Source organism: Eptatretus burgeri, chromosome 5 (genome assembly GCF_056783735.1).
Source record: "Eptatretus burgeri isolate ZD-2024b chromosome 5, Ebu_testis_v1, whole genome shotgun sequence".
Classification (NCBI taxonomy): Eukaryota; Metazoa; Chordata; class Myxini; order Myxiniformes; family Myxinidae; genus Eptatretus; species Eptatretus burgeri.
In genome coordinates, this window is record NC_140965.1 from 98,969,972 (window position 1) to 98,988,093 (window position 18,122).

At 41.0% G+C, this 18,122-nt stretch overlaps 1 protein-coding gene across 10 annotated transcripts in view; it reads left to right on the forward strand.

Moving 5' to 3' along the window:
- LOC147027036 (calcium-activated potassium channel subunit alpha-1-like) overlaps nucleotides 1–18,122 on the forward strand; it is a 278,274-nt gene that overhangs the window by 208,108 nt on the left and 52,044 nt on the right. For 7 of the 10 annotated variants that reach the window (XM_085883106.1, XM_085883110.1, XM_085883114.1 and 4 more), the window contains 5 exons: nucleotides 3,806–3,892; nucleotides 4,010–4,086; nucleotides 8,094–8,201; nucleotides 12,864–13,031; nucleotides 14,236–14,317. In XM_085883106.1, coding sequence (XP_085739232.1) covers nucleotides 3,806–3,892; nucleotides 4,010–4,086; nucleotides 8,094–8,201; nucleotides 12,864–13,031; nucleotides 14,236–14,317 — 522 coding nt within the window. The remainder of the gene's footprint in view (nucleotides 1–3,805; nucleotides 3,893–4,009; nucleotides 4,087–8,093; nucleotides 8,202–12,863; nucleotides 13,032–14,235; nucleotides 14,318–18,122) is intronic. The other 3 variants (XM_085883111.1, XM_085883109.1, XM_085883112.1) reach the window with 3 other exon arrangements.

Sequence of the window (18,122 nt, forward strand, 5' to 3'; positions counted from 1 at the left end):
GTTCATGATCCGGAATTGTGGACATATTTTCTCCTTAAATTTTTTTTTTTCCTTTCTCTGTTTTCAGTTTCAGTCATTTTCTGTGTGAGATATCTCCCTGAACTGATAAATCCTGCTTGTCGAGATTCCTCTCGTTTCACTCATCCTTCTACATGAGTGGTTAACTCAGTCATTGTCACTATTAGACAATTCAGAAATAAATGTTTCCATAAAGGGTAAAATTAGACAAAATGACAAACAGATGTTGGGTTTCTGCCATTTTGGGGAATTGCAGATTTTTTATTTTTATTTTTTTTTTTACAAAAAATCTTGGTCGTAATCAGAATAGATGTAAAATGAAAAAATAATTATGACAGGTGAGGAGGGGTGTCAGGTGTCAGGTCAATGCTGATTGACTTCAGGTGGTACCTTCTCTCCTTATTTGTAAGGTAAAAATCAAACTGAATTATTAACCTCCGCCATCTTTGAAGATGGACAGAGGTTACTGTTTTCACCCCTTTCTGTTTGTTTGTTTGTTTGTTTGCGAACAGTATTACGGAAAAACTCGACGGATTTCGAGGAAACTTGGTGGGGGGGGGGGTAAGGTATGGTCCAAGGATCATGCCATTAAATTTTGGACTTGGTCCCCCCCCCCAAAAAAAATTGTTGGAGAGAATTTTTTTTTTCTACATGTTGTTTCTACATGTTTTAAGTGATTTTTAAGTGATTAAGTCTACGTTTCTACATGTTTTAAGTGATTTCCAACCCCCCCAAAAATTGTTACCCCCCCCCAATAAAAATAGAGAATTTTTTTTTGCATTTCCACATGTTTTAAGTGATTTCCAACCCCCCCCAAAAGAATCGTTACCCCCCCCCAAAAAAAATTGTTTGAGGAAAAAAAATTTTTTGCAACTTTTTTTTCAACAAAATTTCGATTTCTTTTTTTTTGCATTTCTACATGTTTCAAGTGATTTCCAAACCCCCCCCCCCCCAAAAAAAAAAATGGAGAAAAGAACTATAACTGTCAACACTGTTGACATATTTAATGAATAAGATATAAGGTTCACTTGAGTAACCTAGCAGTATTGGCGGCGGAGGTTTTGCACTCTCCCGAGTGCTCCCCCTCTAGTTAACCTCCGCCATCGAAGATGGACGGAGGTTATTGTTTTCACCCCTGTCTGTTTGTCTGTTTGTCTGTTTGTTTGTTTGTTTGTTTGTTTGTGAACAGTATTACGGAAAAACTCCTGGGCAGATTTCGACGAAACTTGGTGGGGGGATTGGGTATGGTCCAAGGATCATGCCATTAGATTTTGGACTTGGTCCAAAGTCCAATATGGCCGCTATGGCGGCCATTTTGAAAAAATATTTGAATTTTTTTTTTTGCATTTCTACATGTTTTAAGTGATTTCCAACCCCCCCGCCCCCCCCCCAAAAAAAAATTTCTTAGAGAAAAAAAACAAATTTTGCAACTTTTTTTTCAAAAAAATTTAGATTTTTTTTTTGGCATTTCTACATGCGCGTCGATCTAGTTTAGTTTATTCAATCGTTGTTCAGTAGAGTCTGATCCGTTTTGACCTACAATGAATAGGATATCAGGTTCACTTAAGTGACCCAGCAGTATTGGCGGCGGAGGTTTTGCACTCTACCGAATGCTCCCCCTCTCGTTTTAACTGAGTATGGTATTTATATTGGTATAAGGAATAGAATAGATCGTGCATTAACAAAGCAACACCATCTGAAAAACACACAGGTTCCCAAACGACCAAAAGGTAAGGAGTGAACATACATGAGGAGGAAGGGAGGAATAACACAAAAATGAGTAACTATCTGCTGGAGAGGAACAGAATGGGAAAGAATATTATTATTTTGCTGACAGTCAAACCATGATTCAAACCTTAATGGTTTTCTTAATTCATGTGATATTTTTTATAAAAAATAGAATCAAGGCTGGCAGAATAGCTTTGAGGTTCTGGTATTTGTCTATTTTCTCTGTCCTATTTTCTTTTTATACATGCAATGTATTATTGTGGTGCACCTCTTTTCTTTGTTCGCTTTTATTACATACTAGAAAAGGTACCTGGTGTTGCCGGGCAATGCCGGGTCCCTCATCCCACCCTTTCCCCTCCCTCCAGACTTCCACCCCACCCCTTCCCCTCCCTCCTGCCATCTCCCCCACCCCACCCCTTCACCTCCCTCCTCCCACACTACCCGTTCCCCTTCCCCTCCCTCCTCCCACACCACCCATTCCCCTCCCCCTCCTCCCACACCACCTGTTCCCCTTCACCTTCCTCCTCCCACACCACCCATTCCCCTTCACCTCCCTCCTCCCACACCACCCGTTCCCCTTCACCTCCCTCCTCCCACCCCACCCGTTCCCCTTCACCTCCCTCCTACCACACCACCCGTTCCCCTTCCCGTACCTCCTCCCACACCACCCGTTCCCCTTCACCTCCCTCCTCCCACCCCACCCGTTCCCGTTCCCCTTCACCTCCTTCCTCCCACACCACCCATTCTCCTTCCTCTCCCTCCTCCCATCTTCTCCTACCCGCTCCTTCCCCACTCCCCTCCCTTTGAGGTCTTAAAGGGTCTTAAGTGTCTTACAAGTTTTTGGGGTCTTTGGGCCTTGAGGGTTTTAGGGTTCTTCGTGGTCTTAAATGTCTTTGGGGTCGAGAGGGTTTTTGGGGTCTTAAGAGTCTTAGAGATCTTTTGGGTCTTCAAGGTCTTAGAGGGTCTTAGAGGGTCTTAGGGATCTTTGGGGTCGAAAGGGCCTTTGGGGTCTAAAGGATGCCTGGTGTTGGCTTAATGGTTAGGGTGGTGGGTTTGGAATCCTCGGATCCTGAGTTAAAATCCCGCTTAGCTGTTGAATTAATGCCAGGTGGGGTTTGCTCTGCCTGTCATCCTTCTGAGGTTGGCAAAATGAGTGCCAGCTTGCTGGTATCCTGTGTCAAAGTGGCGACCTGTCGAGGATTGTGCCAAATAGCCAAGGAGACTGTTTAAGCAGCACCAATGCTCTGCACAGAGGATGGTCCTAATGGATGGATGGGTCTAAAGGGCCTTCAAGATCTTGAGGGCTTTAATGGTCTTTGGGGTCTTCAAAGGCTGAGGTGGTGGATAAAAATACCCTGAAGACAGTCCCCGGGTCGGATTTGGTCTGTGTGCCAAGTGGTGGTTGGCGGCCCAGCAGTCTTTGCCAAAAAAGCGAACATACAGACAGATGACAAATTTTATTAATGAGACGAGCGGGTACTCCTGCCCTTCTCGGCCTGCTCTCGGTGGGCAATGGGCTGTGGCACATTCTTGGAAATGAGTTTCCCATCCTATGTATCTGTGGTCCTTTGTCTGGGAGTAGTTATCAGGCAAAGTGATGGGACTCGTCTGCCACAATGGAGAAACAATCTAAATAATTAGACCAATGAGAATCCGAAAAAATCCAAAAAGAATTTTTTCTTTCTTTCTTTTTGAAAGATAGTTCTCAGAAAACCTAACTATGGACCCCCTGAGTATTCCCTGAAAGTTTGGTGTGGATCATTCCAAGGGTCTCAGAGTAGTGACCGGACAAATAGACAAACATACATTCAGACACCACTAGTTTTTATATTAGATGGCTTTCTTTCCTGTATTATCTTCTGGGTGTATTGAAGTCAAAGAATTTTTGAGAGGGTGGGGTGAGGGGCAAAATTTGTTTTGAGGTGAGCCGGGGTGAGGGGGGAGATGATATGAGTGGATACCATAATTCCCCTTAATATTCTGAAATTATGGGTAACTCTTAAGTTTTTTTGAAGACAAAACTGTAAACTCCTTTTTGTTTTTCTTCTTTTCGTTTCAGCATCCTGATGAATCCCGGACACCAAGTCCGAATACAAGAAGGAACGTTGGGATTTTTCATTGCCAGTGATGCCAAGGAGGTCAAGAGGTCAGGACAAAGATTTGTTAATGTTTTGTAATTATAACGTTAAAGCGTTTTATGATGTCAATTTTATTACGTCACAAATTACATTTCCTTCTTTTTTTTCTGAAACCCCTTTTTTAGGGCCTTTTTCTACTGTAAAGCTTGTCACGAGGACGTCACTGAACCCAAAAAAATCCGCAAATGTGCTTGCAAAAGAAGTGAGTCGAAGAAAACAAATCCGCAATTGCACTGTTCACATCCTGAATTTTATTTGCACTAAATCACCAAAAGGGTTAGTGCAGCTTTTGAACTAAATTCAAGTTTGCAACACACTATTCAGGACACATTAACCGAGCGATTCCGGCAAAAAAGGATGATAAAGAAAACATAACCAACGTAAACAATCTTATACAGATATTTAATTTTGCAAACATGCATTTGTGTTCATGTGCCTCGTGTACACACAAATTGAGTTTCTAAAAACACTTCTTTACTGAGTATCTCGTACTATGCATCTGTGCCTTCCTCTCTCATGGACGCTCTGCAGCCAATACCCGTAAGTGTTTTGATTACTCTGATATTGTAAGTCTTGTCTTTCTGCATGCAATTGTCTGTTTTTCTTTGTGTACCCTAAGTGTTGTTATCTCACTGTGTACTTCAGTTCGTTTGAGTTTTCCATAGTTTCCATTTTTATTATCTTATAATGCAGAAATCTAGGTTCATGGCAGAGCTAAATGAAAGATGGCAACGGGTTCACCGACTCATGGGAGATCTAAGGGTAACAGATAGGCAAAGGCATCACATGTGAGTTTGTGAGTGGCATAAAGGAAAGAGATGGGGGAGGCATCAGAGAAAGCAGAAGTGGGTGTGCGAGATAGCATGAGGTGACAATGGGCAGCAGTCTTGCAGGACTGGAGGGAGGAGCACGAGACAACAGGCACAGGTAGTCGGTTCCACAGACGAGAGAATAGAGGGATGAAGAAATGGAGGTGAGTGTTCAGCTTAGAAATAGGGAGGATAACGGGGTGTGAGATTCTGATCTTGCAGCAATCTATAATCATGACACTTTGTTGACATCTTTACCTCACATAAGTCAACGTTTCTACCTGACCACATGAAGTTGACATGGTGAACAATTTCCCAATCAACAAATTTTGGTCAGTATGCAGTCTGTGTCGATGCATTTCATGTTAATTAGTGAGAAATAACACAAACTTAGACCATGATATTGAACACACGGAATTTTTAATGTCGAGCTGTCACTTAGGAAAGCCACCAGGCAAAAGCAATGCATTTTATCAACTATGCTGATAAAAAGCACTTTTATCATGGTGGGGAAATGAAGTGCAGCTGATGTTTCAAACATTCGGCCTCACTTGCGCTGATGAAGGGTGAACACTTCAAATATCAGACACAACTTACTTCCATGGCAGCAAACATACATTTATGAACGTTTCGTTGATGAAATCTACAAAATAAAATACTGTAGGTTACTTGATATTTGTGGGAATTGCCTTTCAATGTTTTACTTCCAAACCGTTTTAACGGGAATTCTAATTCACAGAAAATGTAAATTTGTGTTTATTACTATAATTTGCAGAAATATAAATTAAGACGGTTCCACAGTCCGACACCACGCCGCTAATGCCGCTGTTGATGCTAATCCGCGAAGATGAAACAATCCAGTAAATGTTGAGTAAATGTCAAAATCTGAGTAAATGTTGGTCCAACTCTGAAATTGTTCCAAGTTGAGACAAAAATCATTCTCATCGAAACATCAAATCAATACTGTGCATATATTCCAAATTGTAGCCTAACAAGATGTTGTTGTGGAAATTGATAAAATCTAAGAATCCTCCAAAAACTCTTGGCCCACCAAACCTTAAGCAATGTGAGATACAAAAAGTAGCCCAATCTGCAAGGCTGCCAACGCCGCCGCCGATTCTTTAATGCTGAAAATCCAAGAAAAAGGAAGAGGGGAGAGTACAATGACACCGACAACCAGCTGAGAGCCAAGATTGCCCATACTGCTGTGGAGATTGGTGTAGCATGTGCCATCAGTAAATTCTAAATGCAGCTGGGGTGGCCCATAAATTAGAGTGTGGTGAGAAGTATAAAGGCTGATACCTGAAGAAGAAGTAGAAGAAGAAGAAAGAGAATCCAGTCCTTGCCGGAAAAGCCGAGAGGTCCTCCCTTGCTTTTGGGTTAAATGTACAATGACGACAAGGTGAAAGACTGGATTAAAAGAGTCCAGCTCAACATGATCAACCAGCATATTGATATGTTCATCATGACAGACTTTTGACTTTTAAATTAAACTATTGTGCTCTGGTGAGAGAACGTTCTCTTGTTGCTCGTATTTAAAGGTATATTTTGTTTCAAATAAACAAGTTTATATTGTGTATCTGCTATGAGCCTGGTGTTGGCTTCGTGGTTAGGGTGGTGGCTTGGGATCCTCGGGGTCCTGAGTTCGAGCCCCGCTGGCCACTGAATTAACATCAGGGGGGTTGATTCAGCCTGTCATCCTTCTGAAGGTCGGTGAAATGAGCACCAGTATACTGGTAATTATCCCTGCGTGTCGAAGGCGACTAAAGGGTTGGCGTCAGGAAGGGCATCCGGCCGTAAAAACATTGCCACAAGGAAGGGTACCATGATTGGAGCCCGCAAAAAGCTGACCCTTGCTCAGGAAAAAGGCTTTCGAATGGTGTGATTGTGTATCTTCTGTGTGTTTTTTTTTTTGGATGTTTTTTGTTATAATTCGCGGAAAATAAAAAACCTTGAAAATTGCCAAAATTCATTACGCCCGAAAATTAAGTAAACTACAGTATGCAGATCAAAACTTATCTGGGCAGAGACGAGTCTGTTGTACCCAGCAGAAGCAATGAGGATTTCAAGTATTACTTGTCTTTTTGTTGTTTCATTTCTTTAATCATTTGTTGTCTTTCTTTGTTTCAGATTATTAAATGTTCACATTGATTAATGTTGTTGGTGAAAAGGAATTGTACTATTGCTTGATACAGGAGAACCAATGACTGTTTTCACGTTTGGTTTGTGACATGAAAGTTGCAGGATGATAGTACCATAACTTCAAAAGAAATGAACATTATGAGCATTACTTTATCAAATTTGATAAAACTATGCTGTATTGTTATCTCTGCATTGCACTAAAAAGTTGAAACTTACGATCTTTCGTTCAGTTGAGTCCTTCTGTAGGACGTAAATATGCGTTCCCTTATCAGGAACTTCAACACAGGAAGAGACATTTGGCCCATCAAAGCCTATGCTAGTATTGCCAAATTATTGTTGTTTATCCATGCTGTATCTACACTTTAAGAGAGCCGTTTTTCTGTCTCTGTCTGTCTGTCTGTCTGTCTGTGTCACCATTTTTCTCAGAGATAGTTGAACGGATCTTTGTTAAACTTTCAGATTCATCAGTTAATGCCAGAGAGTGTTTTTGGCAAAAAATATAAAAGATTGCAAACAATTTGAAAATAAAGGTTGTTTTGGGGGTGATTTCTTTTTAAATCATTATTTTGTGTCTAAGCCTTTGTAACGATATAAAAGGTAATATTAAATGATCCCTCACCCCATTCCTTAGTGGGTGTAAAGAAGTGTTTTAGGCACCCACAAAAAATAGAAAATATAACAAATTGATTTCTTCAAAATGCCAACACCAGGCAATGCTGAGTACCCACTGGGCAATGCCTGGTACCCCTGATAGTCCTTTATAAATGCTGAGCATCAAGCAGATTTATAATTGCTGAGCGTCAACCGGTCACACCCAATTGGCACATATAGTTTTTAAAGTCGTTGGTCATTTTTAGTGTCTAATCATAACACCACTGGGTTTAGTTCAAAATTTAATGGTTGAAATCAGTAGAAGTGTAATTAAATGAACAGAATGAAAGATCAGAAGAAATTTTCAACTTTTGAGTCGTACAATGTGTAGATAGCAATATGCTATTATCAAATTTGATAAAGTAATCTCAGTGGTGTCATGGTGGAGATGGTTTTTAATTCCTATTTTAAATATCCTTCGTTTATTTGGAAGATTGTCCAATTTGTATGTTAGATTGGAAAGAGCATATAACAATCAATAATAATTTTTCGTCACGAGGTGAGGTTTTTTTTGTATATTTTTTTTAAATGTGCAATCCATGTTTGTTACAAATATTTGCTGTAAATTTGGTTAACCTCCTCTCTCCTCCTTTGCCTCTCCTTTTAGCTTCTCGGCGCTGTCTACCCAGAATTCTCAACTGCTCTGCCCCCAACTCACACAGTTCCCCTTCACTGTCCCCATCCCCTCCTCCCATATCACTTTCATGCTCACTGAGTACGTCACTTTTACCAAACACGCACATAATAAATAATTTAAAATTGTGTAGTACTGATGGTACAACAGTACAACGTTGTCATTCCTAAGACTTCCGTCATCACGAACCAAATAGCACATACATTTTAAGCATTTTCAGATATACTAACACACACTGAACACAAAGCCATTCGAAAAATTTACATGGTCTATTGCTGCTGATGGTAGAGTATATTAAGGGTTTTATCTATATATTATCAATGCAGAGTGGGGGCAGGGAGGTGAATTGAGAGGCAAATCATGAAGAGGAAATGTAGGGAAGAAGTGCGGTGAGAAATCAGAGTACTTGCTGCCTGATGCTGGGACAAATGCTTCGATTCCCTTTATTCTGCATTAAATTGTCCTTCGACTTATAATGTCCTCGCCCTGCTTGGTATTGCATGCAAAAGGTTATTTGTGAACCTTTAATCACCGTAGGAAAAGGGGTGGATATAAAGAGAGAAAATAGAGCAGAGTATAAGGAAACTATGCAACTTAAAGGGAGAAAGCTGGGAAAGAAGGTCGAGGAGAAGTCTCCCATTTTTGCCGATGCTACGTGTTTCTCTTCCTGAATCATTCCCATGCTTTTGGCAAGAGCACCACTGAAGTAAACTGTTTACTGTAGGGGCACAAGATAGACAAATGAACAAACGGCCACCCCATAATTGAACGTTTTGCATCATTTATTATCTCGCTACAAAGGTCCACCTAGAAGGTTGATAATCAAGGGAAGAACCCAGTTGTGCTTAGCTGCTGCAGCTTTATTTTTAAGCGATTTGACATTCTCGAGGTTGCTGTTTAATCCACTCGAGTGTACAGTATGTATAACCATTGTGATCATTTAGACATTTGTTACACAGTTGATCCACATACATTTGGCTGGTGTGGTAATTTTTTGTTCACTCTTTGTGAACCATGCAAAATTGAAAGTGGAAAAACATAAAGCTATTATCAATACGAGTGGGCACTCCTGCCCTCCAGGTGGGAGTATCCGTGTCGGCCCACAAAACACGGATGACCGCTTAGTGTCCAGGGAGTCAAAGAAATGTAAAATTGTCAAGATTAGCACTGCGAATAATAGAGTCATCACCAGGATAAGTCACGAGGTAAGGAAAGCGTGTGATAGATGCCACACCGTAATCACCAAAATTGTAATCACCAGTGTGAGAGGTGAGGAAAGCATGGCATAAAGACGCCGTGCCATTATCACCAATATTGTAATCACCCACTGTGCGTGGTGAGGAAACACGAGGTGAGGAAACACGAGGTGAGGAAAGCATATGATTTGCTGCACAATCGAGGTGGACGGTTGTTTGCTGATGCTGATAGAGGTCATAACAATAGACATGGATAGCGATGCCGAGAAAGCCGGAAACACCCAATTAGTCAGTGCCGTGACCAATCGTGACCAAAAAATGTATATTGCTGACATAGCTACAGCGATATATAACCTCTATTTATGATCATAGATTACAGGTGGATCAGCTCACACAGCGGGAGATGGGGTTGTGATTGTGTGTGTGTGTGTGTGTGTGTGTGTGTGTGTGTGTGTGTGTGTGTGTGTGTGTGTGCGTGTGCGTGCGTGCGCACGCGCGTGCATGTCTAGGGCATAGCTTATTACATTTGAGTTTGTCATCAATTTTTTGACAAACCCTTATGAGGATATGGAAAACAAATAAATTTTACATTTTTAGCTGCTGTTTTTGTCAAGTTTAATTCGAGTACAAAGCGGTTATGGATGGGCTTTGCATTTTAAGATGCTTTTAAGTTATTGTTATTTTTATTTTTATGACGCTAATATAATATATCGAGGGGGAACAGTGACTGGGGATAATACGTCGGAGGTTGAGGTGTGGAGCAGGTTTCAGGTGGGTGCAAATGTTTGGATGAGGGTGGAGGGATTGATTGATGACAGACAGAAAGATATCAAGGTAATTGAAGGGGAATGTTCCAGTATCTTGTATAATGCTGGCCTACCTTTATGGTCTTGAGATAGTGACACTGACAGAGAGACAACAGAGGCTGCAGGTCTGTGAGACCAACTGGGTCAGGATTGCGAGAGGGAAGACGGTGGATAAAAGGCAGATGGATCAATTGAGGGAGGAGATTGGTGTGCAAGTAAGCTTGACAGGGAGAATGGTAAGTGGCCAGCTGAAGTGGGCTGGACACAGTGCAGATGGGGAAAGAGAGATGGCAAAGAGAGTGGATAGGTTGAGGGGGCGAGGTCGGAGGAAAATATGTAGACCGCGGTTGAGATGGGAAGATTGTATGAAAAGGGACATCAATAAGGTGGAGGTAGTTGGGGAGTAGAGAGTTTGCTGGGGACAGAGGGAAGTGGAGGAGTATCATAGTCAAGGCACGCAGAAGCTTGGTACCATTGGACCTCACTTATTATAAAGGGAAAAGGAGAATCCTGACATTATTTTTACCTCCACCACTGAAGGTGGAAGGAGTAATGTTTTCACCCCCTTGTCTGTTTGTTGCTTGCAAAATCGAAGATTTTTCAAGTATATTGGTCAGTCAATTTTGTTATTCTATCTGTCTGTCAATTGTCTACAGGTCACAAATTGAAATCTATCTTCAAGAAACTTCACCAAGTTGTAGAGGTAGTCTCAACTGAGAAGGTTATTGATTTTGAGGTGAAATTTCTAACATCGCCATTTTTCATCCGATTGATTTGAAATTTGAACAAGATTTGCATATTGTGTCACTGAATTGGGAAACCAATAAGTTGAGGTTAAAGGTCAAAGGTCATCTCGAGGTCAAACTTCTAAAATCAATTTCAATCTGAAAAATAATCAATTTTCATCTGAGTGATCTGAGCTTTGATTATGATTGTCAATTTTAATCTTAATGAGATGGACAATTTGATGTATCCATGGCAACCTTTGGAGAGGGGTGTGGATTTTGCAAGTATTGTGCTTTGCACGACGTCTTTCTCTTGTTACTTAGAAAATCTAAAGATTTCGTAAGTATATTGATGACTTCCGTCCTCTGTTTGTGTGTTTGTTTGTTTGTGTGTTTGTTTGTGTGTGTGTTTGTGTGTTTGTTTGTAGGCACGATAACTCGAGAACGGAAGAAGCTACCAATGTCAAATTACACCACGTGATTCAGGAGGGTGATGGCTAGCGCTGATTAGATTTTGGTCAAAATCGGTCAAAGGTCAAGGTCACAGTGAGGTCAAACATTCGATTTTTGATGGTTTGGTACAGAATCATCGTAGAAACTTCTGGTTTGCGGCACTACCTTCTCTAGAGACAGCTTTTATTAGACAAGGTCAGAGGTCAAGTTGATAATTTCGTAAGTACCAGTCTATGACTGCTTGTTTGTTTGTTTGCAAGATGTCTCAAAAAGTTGTTGACGGATTCAGATGAAATTTGGTGGGCAGGTTGGGTGCGTGACACGGACAAACTGATTAGATTTTGGTGAAGATCTGGATCCAGATCTAGCTACTATAATTTTTTGAGTGATTCTTCACCATTGGGAGATAGGGCAAAAACGATATATAGCAGGATATCTCAAAAAGTTGTGGATGGATTCAAACGAAACTTTGTGGACACATTGGGTATGCATGACCAGAAAGAAATGATTCGATTTTGGTGAAGATCCGAATCCGGATCCGGATCTGATAATTATTTAAGTGATTCTTCACCATTGAGAAATCGGGCTAAAACGAAATACTGATATTTAGCACTATATCGCCAAACTTTATGGACAGATTCGGACGAAACTTGTGGACACATTAGGTATATGACAAGGATAAATAGATTCGATGTTGGTGAAGATCGGAGTCTATATTCAGATACGAGAATTTTTTAATTTTCAAAGTGATTCTTCACCAGTGAGAGATGAGGCCAAAAACGATATGTGGCATGATATTTCAAAAATGTATTGGGCCTGATATGTTCTACTGGATCAGGCATTGCGTGGCGGAGGTATGCGCTCTACCGAGTGCTCTTCTAGTTATTATGTGCACAATACATATTTCTCAGTGACTTCGTAACTACAAGACTCAAACATAGCCTTCATCAGTTGATGGGAAATAATCTTTGAACATTCTCTTTCAATATGTGTGATTACTTTAATGCTAGGCCTTTTTATAGCTGTCATTTAATCGCCCATTAATTTGCTTGCCCTTTTTACATATGGCCGGTATTTCATTGTCAGCTCAAATATAATTCATTGTTTGGGTGAACAAAAAATAATGCAGGATGCAAGTTTTTCTTACTTCACGTTGAGGGTTGGATTTGGCAAACTCTCGAAGCTTCGTGACAAGTTCTGATTGATGTGACTGAGTGGCCATTGGGATTTCATGGACCCATACCAATCAGTGGAGAAAGAAACGAGTCTTTAACCACTTAAGCAAACACCTAGCTCATTGTTAAAGAATAACCATCAAATATTACGATATTGACTCAAGTATTTTGCCATTTTTAGAATGCACATAGGTGTTATTACATACTCTATTTCTATATGTAGAATCCATTGCACTCTTTTTGCTTCACCAAATTTTTTTTCAGAATAAACTATTTTGATGGCGCTCATGTTATACTACATTATTTAAATAACACATTCTTATCCCTTGCCCCAATCCCACCCAATAACTCAACTTGCTTTGAAATGTAACCCACACACAACAAACAGCTCCGTGCAGCCTGGCGCCTTCGAGTCATGTCCTTCCAAGCCAGTCCTCTCCCCACCGTCGGCTAAGCACTATGCCCCTGCCTTACAACACATCCATTCTTACCTCACGCCGTGCAAGTGCCCCCTCATTCGCCCTTCATGGATTCAACTATCGAGCAGGTCTGGAGGGTAGGTGTGGATATGGGAGGAGAGAAAGAGAGGGAGAAGGTATTAGTGGGTGATGTGGCAGAGAATAACATGTGGGATTGATGAGTCAGACAGTTAACATAAAAGTTATGGATTGTAGATGGGATATAAAATAATTGATGTTTTCCTAACCAAGCTAACCATTCATTGCTGGCACAAAGTTTTCGTATTAAATTATTTTCACCAAGCTGTTAAACATCAAGCTTTTGGCATCACGACAACACCGCCAAATGTATTGTGCAAATTTCAATGCTCTATATGCTTAAGCAGCAAGCTCTCACGACCCAGTTCAAAACACCCTGCTTTCAGTGTCAGAAAATTGTCACCAACCACTCAGCATTCCGCTTTGAGCACTGAGCTATTACCGCCTGGTTCTGAGCACAAATCTCAGCACCCTTTTCAAGGCATCAGCACCCATCACAATCTGCTAAGCACCAAGTTATATGGCAACTGCACCTTGCACATCCATTCTCGCAGCTACTTCTGCACTGAGCACCTTGTGCCAAGTATCATGCACTTTGAAAAACTCACCAATCATGAACCAAACCAACTCACCCCTTAATTCACTGGCATCCAATTCACTCATCCTCACCCTCCCCCTTTTTTCGAGTGATCCTATATCCTTTCTCACACACTTTCATACTCTCATTGCCATCTTCCTGTTGCTGTGTATTTAGTGTAGGTTTTTAACTTTGCTCTCTCTCTCTCTCTCTCTCTCTCTCTCTCTCTCTCTCTCTCTCTCTCTCTCTCTCTCTCTCTCTCTCTCTCTCTCTCTCTCTCTCTCTCTCTCTCTCTCTCTCTCTCTCTCTCTCTCTCTCTCTCTCTCTCTCTCTCTCTCTCTCTCTCTCTCTCTCTCTCTCTCTCTCTCTCTCTCTCTCTCTCTCTCTCTCTCTCTCTCTCTCTCTCTCTCTCTCTCTCTCTCTCTCTCTCTCTCTCTCTCTCTCTCTCTCTCTCTCTCTCTCTCTCTCTCTCTCTCTCTCTCTCTCTCTCTCTCTCTCTCTCTCTCTCTCTCTCTCTCTCTCTCTCTCTCTCTCTCTCTCTCTCGACAAGCTGAAGGAATTCTTCAAATCCCTCTTTCTCTCTCATTTTGTCATCCTCTTCTCTAACCACTCCATTCAAGTCTTTGTTCTTTCATCCCTGTATGACTATTAAATATTGCTTTATACCTCCTCTGTCCTCTCCACAGTTCCACTGCCAATGTCCCCGGTGAAGAAGCAACGGAATGGGGGACTTCCCTCTTCCCCAGATTGCTCACCTTGTCTCACAAGGTTGGTAATCGTGAGTGAAGAACAACCATCTCTGCTTTCATGTATATATCTGCCTTCAACACCTGAGTATCAATCGTTTGTGTCTAAATCATCACATTAAAATATATATATATGTATATATATATATATATATATATATATATATATATATATATATATATATATATATATATATATATATATATATATATATATATATATACACACATACACACAAAGACCCTTCAGACCCATTATGTGACTTTCGAAATGACATATGAATGTTAGATGAGGCCTTTTGTGCATGCGTTGTGTGTGCATTTACAGTGACTCAGTTCCGCTCGCACGGGGACTTTTATCTTGCCATTGTTAGCGTGAAATCTGTAATTCAAATAATCTTTTAAACATAATTTTCAGCAATTAGATGAAAGAGTGGCAATTGCATCATGGTTAATCATAATTGTTGTGTTCCTGAATGAAAATCAGACTCATGGAAATATAGGACTCTTCACCATTGGGAAGAGTCTGGCTGAATATAGGAGCACAAGAAATATCCATCGATGATAGGTGTTGAGTTTCCATAAATTCCGGTTATTCCAAGATAGCGGTCGCGGTGGATATATAAAAACACGGACACTTCTCCTTTCAGCGATAGATGCAAAAATATAGTTGAATTTATCTTGTAGCCCTGGAACCAAACAAACAATATATGCATAACAGCCCTTACAGGCCACAGCTCCCATAGCTCGCACCCTCCCCCCACCACTCCCAACATGATTAATCATGAATATCTTCATTTTAAACTTACAATGTTCACTCACAAGCTCCGTAGTTCAGAAGCACTTAATCCAAATAACAGTCCATACACTGGTAGCGATCCATCAGGTGGTTTGTGTAGCGCACGCCCGTCCACTCGGACCTTGCACCTGCCCACATGGTCGCGAGTTTGCAGTACGAGTAGGTGCCTGTTCGGCAAGCTGAGAAAGTTCTTCAAGTCTCTCATTGTGCAGAGACACAGCCTTTTCTCTAAAGTACTTTTCCAAGAATTTTGAGCTTCTTTTCAAAGCTTTATGAGCCATTTTAGGTAACAATCCTGATCTTGCTCACAAGATATACTTCATACTGCCCCGGTGATCGCTATTTCCTGGGGTTTCTGTGCATGTGCACCAAGTATTCTGGAGCGGATAACATCATTTTGAAAGTCCCGTTTTATACAGCACTCATTTTGATGTCTGTCTCTTTTTATTGGGGTCAATAATTGATAATATCCCAAAACTTATGTCTGTATGTGTGCCTCTCTTGTCTACACGCCTCATTGATAAACAAAAGCATACATCATGTGTGGTGTTGATTTATGCTTGTGTGTGTTTATATGGGGTTCGATTATATTGTTGCTCATGAACTGCATTACCAGTTAAACAAATACGACAAATATATCCAGCATTTGAATTTGCTTTGAATTTTTTTTTTCCATATTAAAAGCTGGAATGTAAGCCAAACTATGAACTTATGGATTTAAGTCCAGCTGCAAATTCCAGCCTTGTGATTTGATTTTATGTCTCAAAACACTTTAGGATGATTATAAAGGCTCCGCTCTCAAAATTAGAATGTATTTCAACCAATATTAATGGGATTTATTGATTCAAACAATAAGCAGAAAATAAGTTAAATTTTTGGGGAAAAATAACTTTCTAAGTTTGCAAGTGCCAGAATATGGCAGTGATTTTAATACATTATAGAAATATTTTCCCATCCATTTTTCTGATAAACATACATGAGACTTTCATGCTTTTTAAGTGCCTTTTAGCCTTTCCTACGGCTTCTTGATGTCAGGCATGAATGGCAGTCTGCACAACATGGGCCTTGTGTGCATTTTCATCAATTTAACATCACTTAGCTTTTGGCCTTGATTGCGTACCCACAGTTTTTGCATTTTTGATTTGATATTTATGTACCTTACTCTTTACAGAGCATTGGTTGCTCTTGACAAGGGTTATTCTATGCTTCACTCTCAACACCTCAGTGTTGTTTGTCCATGCTCTATCTTTTTAAATGCTGAGCATCAAGCAAGCAAGCAGCACGTGCCATTTTTAAAGGCTTTAATGTGATTAGGACAGGGTTTGAACCATCGACCTCTCAGGCTCAGAGCAGATGCTCTAACCATTACACCACTGAGTCTGGTTATTTTTGCATTAGCCTGGTGTAATATGGCCCAGTGATTGTGGTTCTGTAAGGCATATAGTCAATTAGCAGGATTCATTGACATCCTAGATTCGGAGAAAATCGAAGCCATGATCTGTTGGGTGCAAAATGCATTGGGTGATCCCTTGTGATTTCATTGAATGGAATTTCACTTCGTTTTGGGATCCCTTGGTGAAGCCACATTTCATCACCAGAGGAAAAGTCAGCTGGATCTGTGTTGAATTTTTTGAGATGATTGTGAAATTACGGAGCTGGCACCTTCTTTGCATAAAAATTTAATAACACTCTAATGCTAAGTTTTAATAATATCCACTCTTGTGTGACAGAAAACTTCTGGGTTGACTTCTGAAACAAATATTATCAGATTAATGAAATGATCATTGCATATAATAAGCATATTTGTCAGGCAGGATGGCCTAGAAGTATCTACAATTGCCTGTGAGCTACCTATAGCCTCGGTTTGAATCTTGACCCAACTATAAACTACCACTCTGGTGTTTTGCAGGCAGGGTGAGGTATCAATGTGTGCGCCGTCCCACGGCCGGATGTTAAACTGGGTGTCCCATCTGCCGTCATTAGTTGGAGGACGTTAAAGATCCCACGGTGAACTTTTGCGAAGAGGAGGCGAGCCGTCACCAGTGGTGTTCACTGACAATACGAGAAGAAGACACTAGGCCAGGAGCGCAAGCAGGCATGAACTCTTTATTCCAGGAAACGTAAGCACACAGGAACACCGCCCAGCAGGCGAAGCATAATATCAAACACCCAATCACGTGACTCCAAACAACCGATCTACATACAGCACATTTCCTCCTCCTCCTAATGGCTGAAGTTAACAGACAAAATCCTCCAAATACTGAGGACACTTTCTGAGCTGTACAGGTCGAACGGGACAGCGAGGAGACATAGAACCAGATTCTTCCTGATTTGGTAGGGGTGACATACCAGTAGGACTCATCACATTTTTAGCATCAAGAGCATCAGGTAGAAAAACTTGTGCATTTTCTCTGTTCAGAACGGACTCAGATGAACACCTTGGACCAACTAACCCAGTTGGAGCTGGCATGTCTGGCACTGATGATTCAACAGAAACCTGAGGTGGTGGCACAACACGTTCTGAACCAATGATACCCGGTACTGATGGTGATGCTGAAAAGCGATCATGAATTTGGTTCACATGCCGTTTCCACACTTTCCCATCATTAGTTTTAACCATGCAGTTGGCTGGTCCGAGTACCACGGAGACCACTGCCGGTACCCACTTATAATTGTGGAAATAATCACGTACCATCACAGGCTGCCCTACTTCAAAGGTACGAACAAGCGTTGGACATGACGCCGACCCGGACATAGACCTACTCGGTCTCAACAAATCCAGTCTAGATCTCAATGCACGCCCATACAAACGCATAGCAGGTGTATCGCTAGTTGATGGGTGAACAGCATTCCTATAATGTAGTAAAAACACATCAACCATTGCTTGCATAGATGACCCCTTTCCTCTACGCAAAACACATTTTAACGACTTAACAAACGACTCAGCCTGGCCATTCGTTGCCGGATGGTATGGTGCTGACTTGAGATGTTTGACACCATTCTGAACCATGAAATCATTAAAAACACC